This window comes from Gopherus flavomarginatus, chromosome 18, assembly GCF_025201925.1.
Source record: "Gopherus flavomarginatus isolate rGopFla2 chromosome 18, rGopFla2.mat.asm, whole genome shotgun sequence".
NCBI classification, from domain to species: Eukaryota; Metazoa; Chordata; order Testudines; family Testudinidae; genus Gopherus; species Gopherus flavomarginatus.
The window spans coordinates 363057-376725 of NC_066634.1; the positions used below are offsets into that span (position 1 = coordinate 363057).

At 69.5% G+C, this 13669-nt stretch overlaps 1 protein-coding gene across 5 annotated transcripts in view; it reads left to right on the plus strand.

Annotated features, from left to right (window-relative positions):
• Positions 1–1332: 1332 nt before the first annotated feature.
• The window catches only part of LOC127036362 (plexin-A3-like), a 39455-nt gene continuing 27118 nt past the window's right edge, over positions 1333–13669 (plus strand). For 4 of the 5 annotated variants that reach the window (XM_050927156.1, XM_050927157.1, XM_050927158.1 and 1 more), the window contains exons 1-8: positions 1333–1363; positions 5063–6294; positions 7520–7702; positions 10195–10323; positions 10510–10610; positions 11489–11612; positions 11990–12146; positions 12333–12432. In XM_050927156.1, the coding sequence (XP_050783113.1) occupies positions 5089–6294; positions 7520–7702; positions 10195–10323; positions 10510–10610; positions 11489–11612; positions 11990–12146; positions 12333–12432 (2000 nt within the window). In that variant the 5' untranslated portion in view covers positions 1333–1363; positions 5063–5088. The remainder of the gene's footprint in view (positions 1364–5062; positions 6295–7519; positions 7703–10194; positions 10324–10509; positions 10611–11488; positions 11613–11989; positions 12147–12332; positions 12433–13669) is intronic. The other variant, XM_050927159.1, reaches the window with a different exon arrangement.

Sequence of the window (13669 nt, forward strand, 5' to 3'; positions counted from 1 at the left end):
TGCAGGTCAGGAGTGAGGGGCACCGGCAGGGCTGCTGGGCTAGGCTGCGGGCTGGGAGTGAGGGGCATCGGCAGAGCTAGGCTGGCAGGGGCTGCAGGTTGGGAGTGAGGGGCACTGGTGGGGGTGGGTGAGGGACAGGGCCAGCAGGGGGCTGCAGGTTGGGAGTGAGGGGCACCGGTGGGGGTGGGGCTGTGCTAGCAGGGCCTGCATTTCGGGAGTGAGGGGACTGGTGGCGGGGGCAGGGCTAACAGGGGCTGTGGGTCGGGAGTGAGGGGCACCGGCAGGGCTGGGCTAGCAGGGGCTGCAGGTCAGGAGTGAGGGGCATGGGTGGGGGTGTGTGCTGGGTGTGAGGGGCACCTGCAGGGCTGGGTGAGGGACAGGGCTAGCAGGTGGCTGTGGGCTGGGAGTGAGGGGCACTGGCAGAATCAGTCACTGACACCCAACCCCCCCCATCTAAGCCACTCCCCTCATAGAGCTGGGGATAGAACCCAGGAGTCCTGCCAGGCCCTGACCCACCTCCTCTGCCTCTTTTCTGCCCAGGTGTGTCTAGGAGGGGACACCAGGATCCCTCACTCTGCCTATCCGGCTGCCAGTGGTTTCGCACCCCCTGGAGATAGTCACCGTCTGCAGGGGAGTGGCTGTGTGATGAGGCCTTGCACAATCAAAGGGCAGTGTGTCTGGGTGTCTGAATCTCTTACACACCCAGGTGACAGAGTGTGCATGAAAAGGCCTTGCACATGTGTGGTGTGTGTAAGGCCCTTGCACACTTAGGGTGTGAGTCCCTCGCATGTTCAGCAGGCAGTATGTGTGAAAATGCCTCACACCCTCAGCGTGCAAGTGAGTGACAGCCCCTTGTAGACTCAGGGCACCAGGGGAATGTGAATGCCTTGCACTGTCACAGTGCATGCGAGCCCCTTGCACACCTAGACAGCAGAGTGTGTGAAAACACCTCGCACACAGTCTGTGCAAGATATCTCCTTGCACAACCGAGATGCAGGGTGCGTGGGGCCAGGCCTTGCACACTCCGGGCACGCGCGAGCCCCTTGCACACTCGCCCCCCTGTGGCTCCAGCCAGCGACCGCGGGGCTGCAATGAATGATCGGGCTGATCCATTCCTGCAGCGGGGGGAGGGCTCAGGAGATGGGGGGTGACTCGCCTGACGCCCCATCTCCCGAGGGGGGTTCTAGGGGGAGCAGGGCAGGACGGGATCAGGGGGTCGCAGGGAGGGACCCTTGGGGCAGCTCCCCCATCCCAGCCCCTAATCCCACCCCCCCCCGGCCTCAATGGTGCAGCCCGCGTTTAAAGGGCCCGGCCGGGCGGGGAGGGGGCAGAGCCGGAGCGGGGCGCGCGGCTGAAGCTGCAGGTAGAGCCGGGGCGGGGCCCTCCAGGATCGGGGGGCGGGAGGGGGTCAGTGCATTGGGGGGACCCCAGGATCGGGGGGCGGGAGGGGAGCTCGGTGCAGTGGGGCCCCCCCAGGATCGGGGGGCGGGAGGGGAGCTCGGTGCAGTGGGGGCCCCCCAGGATCGGTGCACGGGAGGCGAGGAGGGAGTCGGTGCAGTGGGGGCCCCCCCAGGATCGGTGCACGGGGGGCGAGAAGGGAGTCGGTGCAGTGGGGGCCCCCCCAGGATCGGTGCACGGGGGGCGAGAAGGGAGTCGGTGCAGTGGGGGGGCCCCCAGGATCGGTGCACGGGGGGCGGGGAGGGAGTCGGTGCAGTGGGGGGCCCCCCAGGATCGGGGGGCGGGAGGGGGTCGGTGCAGTGGGGGGCCCCCCAGGATCGGGGGGCGGGAGGGGGTCGGTGCAGTGGGGGGCCCCCCAGGATCGGTGCACGGCGGGCGGGGAGGGGGTCGGTGCAGTGGGGGGACCCCAAGATCGGGGGGAGGGGAAGGAGTCGGTGCAGTGGGGGGGATCCCCGGGATCGGGTGGCGGGAGGGGGTCGGTGCATTGGGGGCTCCCCAGGATCGGTGCACGGGGAGGGAGTCGGTGCAGTGGGAGGATCCCCGGGATCGGGGGGCGGGGAGGAGGTCGGTGCATTGGGGGCACCCCAGGATCGGTGCACGGGGGGCGGGGAGGGAGCTCGGTGCAGTGGGGGGACCCCAGGATCGGGGCATAGGGGTGCGGGGAGGGGGCCGGTGCATTGGAGGGACCCCCAGGATCGGGGGGCCGGTGCATTGGGGGGCGCCCCCAGGATCGGTGCACGGGGAGGGGGGTCGGTGCATTGGAGGATGCTGGGTGTGTGGGGCTCCGTTCATTGGGTAAGTCCCCCACAGATCAGTGCTTTGGAGCCGGTGGCTCACGGCGCGAAGGGGGCTCTGCATGGGGGGGAGGGCCAGGATTTGGGCGTCAGGGACTGGGGTGGGGAGGTGACACCCCCAGGATTGGAGCAGGGGGCCTGGGAGGGGCAGCCCCCAGATCAGCCCATGCAGGGAGGATTGGGGGGATGAGAGCAGAGCCCCCATACTGGGGGACTCCCTCTCAGCCCTGGGGGTGCAGCCCCTCTGCCTGCTGTTGCTTTGGGGGGCCCATACCCGAGTTGTCAGGTGGAGGGCTGCAGGGGGTGTCACTCTGGGGGCAGGGCTGGGGCATCCCCACGGCTGTCTGAGCTCCCATTCTCCCAGCAGAGTGAAGTGAGGGGATCTACCCCCATAAAACCCCCCTTGGTCCTGACCCTAGGTGGGCACTAAGCTGGGTCGGATGGAGGGGGGCTGGGAGCCAGGACTCCTGGGTTTTCTCCCCAGCTCTGGGAGGGAGTGGGGTGGTAGAGCAGACAGTGGGGTGGGAGCCAGGACTCCTGGGTTTTTTTCCTGCATAGCAATGTTGGGCTGGGGGAAAGCAGGTAGCCATTTCCCTGCAGATCCCTGGATGGGGGTGTAGTTCAGGAATGGGGACGGGGGGCGCACCTGACTTGTGTCTTTCCTGGCCCTTTTCTGGGGCACTGGGATCCTCTCTCCCAGAGGGAGACAAAAGCTGGGGTGGGTGGGCAGGGGGCTTAGAGAAAGCTGGTGGGCAAGCGCTGGGTCCTAAGGCTGGGCCCTAAGACTGGGCCAGGGTCAGCTTCACATCTGCTGGGTGGTTGTAACACGCTGTGGGCTGAGCTTGTGGGGCTCTGGGGCCAGGGTGGGAAGAGAGGTTGTGGGGCTGGGTGGGAAAGGGGCTTGGGCCTATGGGGCTGGGCTGGTAGGAGCCTCTGACCCATGTCTCTGTGGTTATCTCACGGGGGGGCGGGGGAACTGCTTAAAGTGAGTGTGAAAAGTAAGGGTCTGGCACCCCCCAGCCTCACCTCTGCTCCCCCTGGTCTTCTTCACCCCTCTGCCAGCTCAGGGGGGCTGTAGTGAGGTCTCCAGGCCCCCCCCAAGCTGCTGGGCTCTTTAGCCTGGGGGAAGCAGGTATGGGGCAGCAGCCCATGGATCAGAGGGTTCCACCAGCCCTGGCTCATTAGAAGGCCCCATACCTGTTTTCAGGGCTCTTAAGCCCTGGGAGTGGGGTGGGGTGTGATTGGGGTGGAGCTGGGGGCGGGGCTTGGGATATGTGGGGGCGGGGCCTGGGAGTGGGAGGAGCTGTGGCCTGAGGGGGAGTGAGGGGGGCTCTGGGGGTCTAGTGATGATGGGGAACCCGTGTGTGTTGTGGGGGCTGGGGCTGGGGGTCCTGGGTGTGTTGGGAAGGGCTGTGGGGCTCGTGTTGCTTGGAATCCTCTGACCCATCCCAGTCTCAGGGATTCTCCCCTCTTGCTTGCCACCCGCACTGTGGGCCCCCCCTCCCCATTCTCCAGGTCACGAGCCCCCCACCCTGGCGCTGCGAGGGAGGGGTGTTTTGACTCCTTGCACAGGGTGTTAACAAGAATCCATGTGTGCGTGGGTGGTGTTGAGGGGGTGCTAAGAAAGGCGGGGGGTGTCTGGTGGTGGGGCACTCTCTCTGCCCTCAGTGCCCAGTGGGGAGGGAGCTGGGGGGGGTATGATGGGGGCGAGCCTAGGCCCAGAAGTAGCCCCATCTGGAGTGGGTTGGGGATCTGGAGACGGGCAGGGTTTCAGTTATAGGGGAGATGAGCCGGGGGGTGGGTTGACCCTAAGTGGGGAGGATTGGGGGGCACAGGCCAGGGGGGGTAACCCTGTTGGGACAGGGGCTTGTGTAGGGTGGGAGGGCTGAGTCTGCTATGGGGAGGCTAGGGGGCAAATTAGCTGAGGAGACTGGGTGTTGGGGGTTCAGCTATGGGGAAGGGGGTCTGGGTGACCCAGACTGTCGGTGTTGGGGGGCCAGCCATGGAGAAGTGGGGGGCTGGGGGGTGGGCTCTCTGGCTGTGGGTGTTGGGGGGGTCAGTTCTGGTAAAGCGGGGGGCTGGGAGTACCACTGGTTGTGGGTGTAGGGAAATCAGTGTTGGGCTCTCAGCCTAGGGGAGGGTTGGGGGTCAGCCATGGGGAAGTGGGGGGCTGGGGTGGGCTCTCTGGCTGGAGAGTTGGGGGTCAGTTATAGGGAAGTGGGGGACTGGGGGTGAGAGCTCTGGCTGTGGGTGTTTGGGGGTCAGTCGTCTGGAAGTGGGGGCTGGGGCTGGGCGCTCTGGCTGTGGGTGTTGGGGGTCAGCTGTGGGGAAGTAGGGGGCTGGGGGGTGGGTGCTTTGGCTGCGGGTGTTGGGAGTCAGCCATGGGGAAGTGAGAGGCTGGGGGGTGGGAGTTCTGGCTGCTGGTGTTGGGGGTCAGGCATGGGGAAGTGGGGAGCTGGGGATGGGTGCTCTGGCTGTGGGTATTAGGGGTCAGACATGGGGAAGTGGGGGGCTGGGGGGTGGGAGCTCTGGCTGCTGGTGTTTGGGGTCAGCCATGGGGAAGTGGGGGGCTGGGAGGTGAGTGCTCTGGCTGTGAGTGTTGGGGGGTCAACCATGCAGAAGTGGGGTGCTGGGGGTGGGTGCTCTGGCTGCGGGTGTTGTGGGTCAGCCATGGGGAAGTGGGGGCTGGGGGGTGGGCAAACTGGCTGTGGGTTTTGGGGGGTCAGCCAGGGGGAAGTGGGGAGCTGGGTGGGGGGCTCTCTGGCATGGGGGAGGTACCCCTCTCTCACCCCCATTTCTCCTCCTTCCAGGCCTGCCGCCCCCCAAGCATCCCACCATGGCCGCCCCACTGCTGCTGGCGGCCCTGGCTCTGCTGCTGCTGCTGCCTCCCCTGGTCCGGCCAGGGTCCCCCCCTCCGCCGCTCCCTCCCCTCTCAGCCTCCCGGGCCTCCTTCTCGGTGCCGGATGGGGGGCTGACCCACCTGGCGGTGCACCGCGAGACGGGCGAGGTATTTGCCGGCGCCGTAAACCGGGTCTACAAGTTGGCGGCCAACCTGAGCGAGCTGCGGGTGCATGGGACGGGGCCGGTGCCGGACGACGCCCGGTGCTACCCGCCACCCGCCGTGCGGCTCTGCCAGCACCCGCTGGCCCCGGCCGACAATGTCAACAAGCTGCTGCTGCTGGACTACGCGGGCGGGCGGCTGGTGGCCTGCGGCAGCGTCTGGCAGGGCGTCTGCCAGCTGCTGCGCCTGGGCGACCTGGCCAAGCTGGGCGAGCCGCACCAGCGCAAGGAGCACTACCTGTCGGGCGGGCGCGAGGCCGACGCCATGGCCGGCGTGATCCTGGAGCAGCCGGGCCAGCCCAGCCGGCTCTTCGTGGGCACCTCGGTGGAGGGGCGCTCCGAGTACTTCCCCACCCTGTCCAGCCGCCGCCTGGCGCCCGACCCTGCCAGCCCCGACATGTTCAGCCTGGTCTACCAGGACGAGTTCGTCTCCTCGCAGGTCAAGGTCCCCTCGGACACCCTGGCGCTGCACCCGGCCTTCGACATCTACTACGTCTCGGCCTTCGTCTCAAGTGCCTTCGTCTACTTCCTCACCCTGCAGCTGGACACGCAGCAGGCGGCACTGGAGGGGCCGGGCGGGGGGCCCAGCGGCGGGGTGGCCCCCGGGGCCGAGCGCTTCTTCTCCTCCAAGCTGGTGCGGCTCTGCGCCCGCGATGCCGAGTTCTACTCCTACGTGGAGTTCCCACTGGGCTGCGCCCACGCCGGGGTGGAGTACCGCCTGGTGCAGGCTGCCCGGCTGGCCAAGGCCGGGCGCCGGCTGGCGCGGGCACTGGGGCTGGCTGAGGGGCAGGACGTGCTCTACGCAGCCTTCGCCCAGGGCCAGAAGAACCGGGCAGCACCGCCCCGCCAGAGCCTGCTCTGCCTCTTCACGCTGGACGAGGTCAATCGGCGCATCCAGGAGCGGATCCAGAGCTGCTACCGTGGCGAAGGGCACCTCTCCCTGCCCTGGCTGCTCAACAAGGAGCTGCCTTGCATCAACACGGTACCCAGGCGTGACCCAGGCGTCCGGGAGCCTCGCGCAGCCCCCGCTTAGCCACACGGCCCGGCTCCCCTCCCAGAGAGAGAACCCAGGAGTCCGGGCTCCCAGCCCCCTCTCCCCTCCTAGTGCCGGGGAGAGAACCCAGGAGTCCTGGCTCCCAGCCCCCCTGTTCTAACCCACCAGCCCCCACTCCCCTCCCAGAGCCGGGGAGAGAACCCAGGAGTCCGGGCTCCCAGCCCCCTCTCCTGTCCTAGAGCCGGGGAGAGAACCCAGGAGTCCGGGCTCCCAGCCCCCTCTCCCCTCCTAGAGCCGGGGAGAGAACCCAGGAGTCCTGGCTCCCAGCTCCCCTGTTCTAACCCACCAGCCCCCTCTCCCCTCCCAGAGAGAGAACCCAGGAGTCTGGGCTCCCAGACCCCCTCGCTCTAACCCACCAGACCCCTTCCCCTCCCAGAGCCCGGGAGTGGGAGGAAAGGTAGAGGCTGGAGGTGGTGAGAGTCTCTTGGGGCAATGGAGAGGGTGGGGACTGGGGATGTATTGGGGGGCTGGGGGCTATTGGGAGGTGGGGGCAGGGTGTATTAGGGGACTGGGGGCTATTGGGAGGTGGGGGGAGGGTGTATTGGGGGGCTGGGGGCTATTGGGAGGTGGGGGCAGGGTGTATTGGGGCTGCGGGGCTATTGAGAGGTGGGGGCAGGGTGTATTGGGGAGCTGGGGCGCTGTTAGGAGGTGGGGGCAGGGTGCATTGGGGGGCTGGGGGGCTATTGGGAGGTGGGGGCAGGGTGCATTGGGGGGCTGGGGGCTATTGGGAGGTGGGGGGCAGGGTGTATTCGGGGCTGGGGGCTATGGGGAGGTGAGGACAGGTTGTATTGAGAGCTGGGGGCTATAGGGAGGTGGGGGGCAGGGTGTATTGGGGGGCTGGGGGGCTATTGGGAGGTGGGGGCAGGGTGTATTGGGGGGCCATTGGGAGGTGGGGGGCAGGGTGTATTGGGGGCTGGGGGGCTATTGGGAGGTGGAGGCAGGGTGTGTTGAGGGGCTGGGGGGCCATTGGGAGGTGGGGGCAGGGTGTATTGGGGGGCTGGGGGGCCATTGGGAGGTGGGGGCAGGGTGTATTGGGGGCTGGGGGGCCATTGGGAGGTGGGGGGCAGGGTGTTTTGGGGGGCTGGGGGGGCTATTGGGAGGTGGGGGGCAGGGTGTTTTGAGGGGCTGTCCCTGACCTCCCCTCTCTCCCCAGCCCATGCAGATCAATGGGAATTTCTGCGGGTTGGTGCTGAACCAGCCGCTGGGGGGGCTGCAGGTCATTGAGGGGCGACCCCTGCTGGCCGAGCGCAGCGAGGGGCTGGCCAGCGTCACCGCCTACACGTACCAGGGCCACTCGGTCGTCTTCCTGGGGACCCGCGCCGGGACCCTCAGAAAGGTGGGGCACGCGCCGGGGGAGGGGAGGGGGTCTCCGCCCACCCGCACCCACTAACGCCCCACCGCAGGAGGGGGTGTCCCCATGGGGCTCCAAATGTGTCTGTCCCCCCAGCCCTGCCGGTGCCCCTCACTCCTGACCCGCAGCCCCTGCCAGCCAAGCCCTGACCCCCAGCTCTGCCGGTGCCCCTCACTCCCGACCCGCAGCCCCTGCCAGCCCAGCCCTGACCCCCACCTCTGCCAGTGTCCCTCACTCCCGACCCGCAGTCCCTGCCGGCCCTGCCCTGACCCCCAGCTCTGCCGGTGCCCCTCACTCCCGACCCGCAGCCCCTGCCAGCCCTTCCCCCCCCAACCCTGTCAGTGCCCCTCACTCCCGACCCGCAGCCCCTGCTAGCCCAGCCCTGGGCTCCCCCAGTTCTGCTGGTGCCCCTCACTCCCGACCCACAGTCCCTGCCAGCCCAGCCCTGACCTCCAGCTCTGCCGGTGCCCCTCACTCCAGACCTGCAGCCCCTGCCAGCCCAGCCCTGCCCCCCCACAGCCTTGCTGGTGCCCCTCACTCCTGACCCGCAGCCCCTGCCAGCCCAGCCCTGGGCTTCCCCAGCCTTGCCGGTGCCCCTCACTCCTGACCCGCAGCCCCCTGCCTCCCCAGCTCTGCTGATGCTCCTCACTCCTGACCCGCAGCCCCTGCTACCCTAGCCCTGGGCTCCCCCGCCCAGCTCTGCCGGTGCCCACCCCAGATCTGATGCCTGGAAGGGGAGGGTATTCCCAGCCCTGTCCTCCTGACAGAGCAGAGTTGGGGGGCAGCCCCCACCCCCCATCCCCAGGACAGAGCTGGGGCCCATTGAACATTAGCAGGGCAGCAAAGGGACATGCCAGGTCCCCTCCTTCGCCCCAGCCAGTCTCAGGCTGCTCGGCCGGGAAGGGGACACAACAGAGGGGCTGCGGGTCAGGAGTGAGGGGCACCAGCAGGGCTGCGGGAGAGGGTGGATGATCTGCCAGCTCAGCGCCATGGGGCGCGGTCCCCTCCTGCCCCTCCCAACTCCCCGCAAACCAACTCAGTTCCTTCCAAACTGGCTCTTAAAAAGCCAACATAAAAGTTGGCGGTTTGGGGTGGAAAATGTGTCTGGGCAAAAGTTAACCATAGAGTGGCCGCACCACAGAGAGGGGACAGTGCCCAGGGCCCCCACCCACCCCGAGCCCTGCCGGTGCCCCTCACTCCCGTCCCGCAGCCCCTGCTAGCCCAGCCCTGCCCCCCCAGCTCTGCTGGTGCCCCTCACTCTTGACCCGCAGCCCCTGTTAGCCCAGCCCTGCCCCCCCAGTTCTGCCGGTGCCCCTCACTCCCGACCTGCAGCCTCTGCTAGCCCGGCCCTGCCCCCCCAGCTCTGCCGGTGCCCCTCACTCTTGACCTGCAGCCCCTGTTAGCCCAGCCCTGCCCCCCCAGCTCTGCGGTGCCCCTCACTCCCGACCCACAGTCCCTGCTAGCCAGCCCTGCCCCCCCAGCTCTGCCGGTGCCCCTCACTCTTGACCCGCAGCCCCTGTTAGCCCAGCCCTGCCCCCCCAGCTCTGCCGGTGCCCCTCACTCCCGACCTGCAGCCTCTGCTAGCCCGGCCCTGCCCCCCCAGCTCTGCCGGTGCCCCTCACTCTTGACCCGCAGCCCCTGTTAGCCCAGCCCTGCCCCCCCAGCTCTGCGGTGCCCCTCACTCCCGACCCACAGTCCCTGCTAGCCAGCCCTGCCCCCCCACAGCTCCTCCATCCTCTCTCCCTGCTAGCTGCCATGCCTGGGGAGTCCCAGGGGCTCAGTGTCTGGAGTGTCAGGCTGGCTGCCCTGGCCCTGACCGGGGAATTGGGTTACGTGTGGGGGGGTCTCGCCTGTCTAGCTCTGAACTCCTGACCCCCCTGGGGGCGGGCCACAATCCCTCAGCCTGTAAATGGGGCTAATTCAGTTAGGCTGGTGGGGAGGGGGAGGGGAGAAGCTGGGGGACTGAGGGAGGAGGGGCTGGGGACTGAGGGGGGCTGGGTGCACAGAGGAGAATTCGGGGGGTGGGAGGTAGCTCCTCTCCCTTGACACTGGCTCCCTTGTCTGAGCTCTCAGCCCCTCACCCTGGGGGTGACCTCGGGGGGCTGCGGCCCCCAGCTCTGAAAGGACCCTTTGTCCCTGGGGAGGGGGAGGCCGGGGGCCTGCTGGGGGGGCTGCTTTGGGTCAGACCCCCGTCAATGGGCCCTTGTTGGTGGGGATGAAAGGGGTCGTTGAGCCTGCCTGGTGTTGGGGGGCTGAACCTCTGGGCTGGAGGGTAACGGGGGAGAGGGAAAGGGGTGGCCGGCAGGTGGGGGGGAGACACCGATACTTCTCTCCCCTCCCCCCACACCTGCTTGTGGGCCCCCCTTGCATGCTGCTGAACATGGGGGGGGGCAGTGCAGAGGTGTGGGGTTGGGGGGTCGAGGGAGGTGGGTGGCTCGGGGGGCTGGGGGCATCTCTCTCTCACAGCTCCCCCCCAGGTGCGGGTAGACGGCCCCCAGGACGCCCATCTGTACGAGTCGGTGCCAGTGACCCCCGGGCAGCCCCTGCTCAGGGACATGGAGCTCAGCCCAGACCAGAGACACCTTTACCTGCTGAGCCATGGAGAGGTGGGACTGGGGGGCAGCAGGAAGGGGGGCCCCTGGCTCCGGGGGGCTGAGGTTGGGGAAAGGGGGCTGGGGACTGAGGTGGAGGAGGGAAGAGGGGCAGGCGATGTGGGGGGAGTAGCTGGGAGGGGCTGCTATAGGGGAGGGGGTCTGATGTACCACCCCAGACGCTAACCCCTCCCTCCGCAGGTGGTGCGGCTGCCGGTGGAGACCTGTGGCCAGTACCCCACGTGTGACGCCTGCCTGGGCTCTGGGGACCCCCACTGCGGCTGGTGTGTCCTGCACAACCGGTGAGACCCCCCTGGAGCCGGGGAGAGAACCCAGGAGTCCTGGCTCCCAGCCAACCTCCCCCACCCCCCTCCCAGCACGGGGAGAGAACCCAGGAGTCCTGGCTCCCAGCCTAGCCAGGGGTCCCACCTTGTGTGTGCTGGGGGGTCTCTGGCCTGTTGGAGGAATGTGGCTCCCCCTCCCCGCGGCTCCTGGCCAAGACCTTCCTTCCCTTATCAGAGTGCCTGGAGCAGAGGCGGGAGGGGGCGCAGAGCGGGGGTGGGGGTGGAAAGTCTGGGTTTGGGGAGGTGGGGGGGACACTGAGGGTTGTGGGGGTGACAGACTGGCAGCTGTAGCCTGGGAACATGTAATAAATTAGCAGTCGCCCCCCAGCTTGGCCAGGCAGTGAAGGGGGGATTAGCCCTGTTCAGAGCCCCTCCCCCACCCCCATCTCAGTAGGGGGAGATGGAGCAGCCTCCCCCCCGTAACTCCCGCCAACCTCTGCCAGAATCGCACCTCCTGGCTCAATACAGACACTTGAGGTGAGGCCCCCCCCAACCCCCCAGATGGGGGATAGAGCAGAGATCAGCCCCTCCGACTCCCCCCCAAGTTCTGCCGGTGCCCCTCACTCCCAACCTGCAGCCCCTGCTAGCCCAGCCCTGCCCCCCCATCTCTGCCCCTCAATCCCGAGCCGCAACCCCCCTGGCGGGTGAGGGGCTTCTGGCACCGGATGCCGCGTCCCCAACTTCCCAGGGTGGAAGCCACTGGCTGGTTAATGAGCTCCCTGGGCTGCCCTCCCCCAGCGCTGTGAGCTCCCCCTGTGACAGTGCCTGCCCGGCGCAGGGTGGGGAGCAGACTGGGGGGTTCCCAGTCTGTGCCTGACCCCCCCACCCCCCCGCAGGTGCTGCCGGGAGAGCGAGTGTCCCCGGGCACTGGAGTCGCAGCGGTTTGCGGCCGTGCCAGGCCCCTGCCCCCGGCTGCTCGTGGAGCCCAATAACGTGTCCGTCACTGCGCCCAGTGTCCTGGTGAGTGCGGGGGCCGGACGCCTGGGGCCTGGCTTGGGAGATGTGGGGACAGAGGGGAACAGCCCCCCGGTGTCTCTGGAGAGGGAGGGGATGGGACCCGACTCCCATCTCTAACCTGCAACTCTGGGGGGACCCCACCCCCAAGTCTGGGGGGACCCGACCCCCATCTCCAACCCCCCAAGTCTGGAGGGACCCTGACACCCATCTCTAACCCCCGTCTCTGGGGGGACCCTGACACCCATTTCTAACCCCCGTCTCTGGGGGGAATCCGCCCCACATCTGTAACTCCCATCTCTGGGGAGATCCTGCCCCCTGTCTCTAGGTCCCTGGGGGGGACCCTGCCCCCCAGCTCTAACCCTGTCTCTCTGGGGGTCTAGCTGCAGCTGACGGTGCAGAACCTCCCGGATCTGGGGCCTGGCGTGACCTGCTCCTTCGAGGGCCTGGGGCAGAGCAAGGCTGAGGTGCTGCCTGGGGGCCTCATCCGCTGCCAGTCGCCCACCCCCAGGGAGCTGCCCCCTGGTAACGGCCCCCATGGTGAGTGGGGGAGGCAGGCAGGAGAGTTCAAAGGGCAAAGGTCATTGCCAGGGTGACAGGGGAGGGCAGGGCAGAGGGCAAAGATCAGGAACACATTTGGGGTTAGGGGTCATAGCCCTGGGGGGTCTCCCTGCTGGGGGGGGGTTCAGCTCTGCCCCCCATGACGCTGCCCCCCGGCCCTCCCAGGTGACGCTCGCGCCATACGGCTTCAGCTTCGCTCGCTTGAGACTGGGATGGACTTTGCTGGCTCTGACTTCGTCTTCTACGACTGCAGCCTCCTCCCGTCGTGAGTCCCCCCCGCCGGCGCCCCTCACTCCCGACCCGCAGCCCCCGGCCCCGCCGGCGCCCCTCACTCCCGACCTGCAGCCCCCGGCCCCGCCGGCGCCCCCTCACTCCCGACCCGCAGCCCCCGGCCCCGCCCCTCACTCCCGACCCGCAGCCCCCGGCCCCGCCGGCGCCCCTCACTCCCGACCCGCAGCCCCTGGCCCTGCCGGCGCCCCTCACTCCCGACCCGCAGCCCCTGGCCCTGCCCCTCACTCCCGACCCGCAGCCCCCGGCCCCGCCCCTCACTCCCGATCCGCAGCCCCCGGCCCCGCCGGCGCCCCTCACTCCCGACCCGCAGCCCCCGGCCCTGCCGGCGCCCCTCACTCCCGACCCGCAGCCCCCGGCCCCGCCCCTCACTCCCGACCTGCAGCCCCCGGCCCCGCCGGCGCCCCTCACTCCCGACCCGCAGCCCCCGGCCCCGCCGGCGCCCCTCACTCCCGACCCGCAGCCCCCGGCCCCGCCGGCGCCCCTCACTCCCGACCTGCAGCCCCCGGCCCCGCCGGCGCCCCTCACTCCCGACCCGCAGCCCCCGGCCCCGCCGGCGCCCCTCACTCCCGACCCGCAGCCCCCGGCCCCGCCCCTCACTCCCGACCCGCAGCCCCCGGCCCCGCCGGCGCCCCTCACTCCCGACCCGCAGCCCCTGGCCCTGCCGGCGCCCCTCACTCCCGACCCGCAGCCCCTGGCCCTGCCCCTCACTCCCGACCCGCAGCCCCCGGCCCCGCCCCTCACTCCCGATCCGCAGCCCCCGGCCCCGCCGGCGCCCCTCACTCCCGACCCGCAGCCCCCGGCCCTGCCGGCGCCCCTCACTCCCGACCCGCAGCCCCCGGCCCCGCCCCTCACTCCCGACCTGCAGCCCCCGGCCCCGCCGGCGCCCCTCACTCCCGACCCGCAGCCCCTGGCCCCGCCGGAGCCCCTCACTCCCGACCCGCAGCCCCCGGCCCCGCCCCTCACTCCCGACCCGCAGCCCCCGGCCCCGCCGGCGCCCCTCACTCCCGACCCGCAGCCCCTGGCCCTGCCGGCGCCCCTCACTCCCGACCCGCAGCCCCCGGCCCCGCCCCTCACTCCCGACCCGCAGCCCCCGGCCCCGCCCCTCACTCCCGATCCGCAGCCCCCGGCCCTGCCGGCGCCCCTCACTCCCGACCCGCAGCCCCCGGCCCCGCCCCTCACTCCCGACCCGCAGCCCCCGGCCCCGCCGGCGC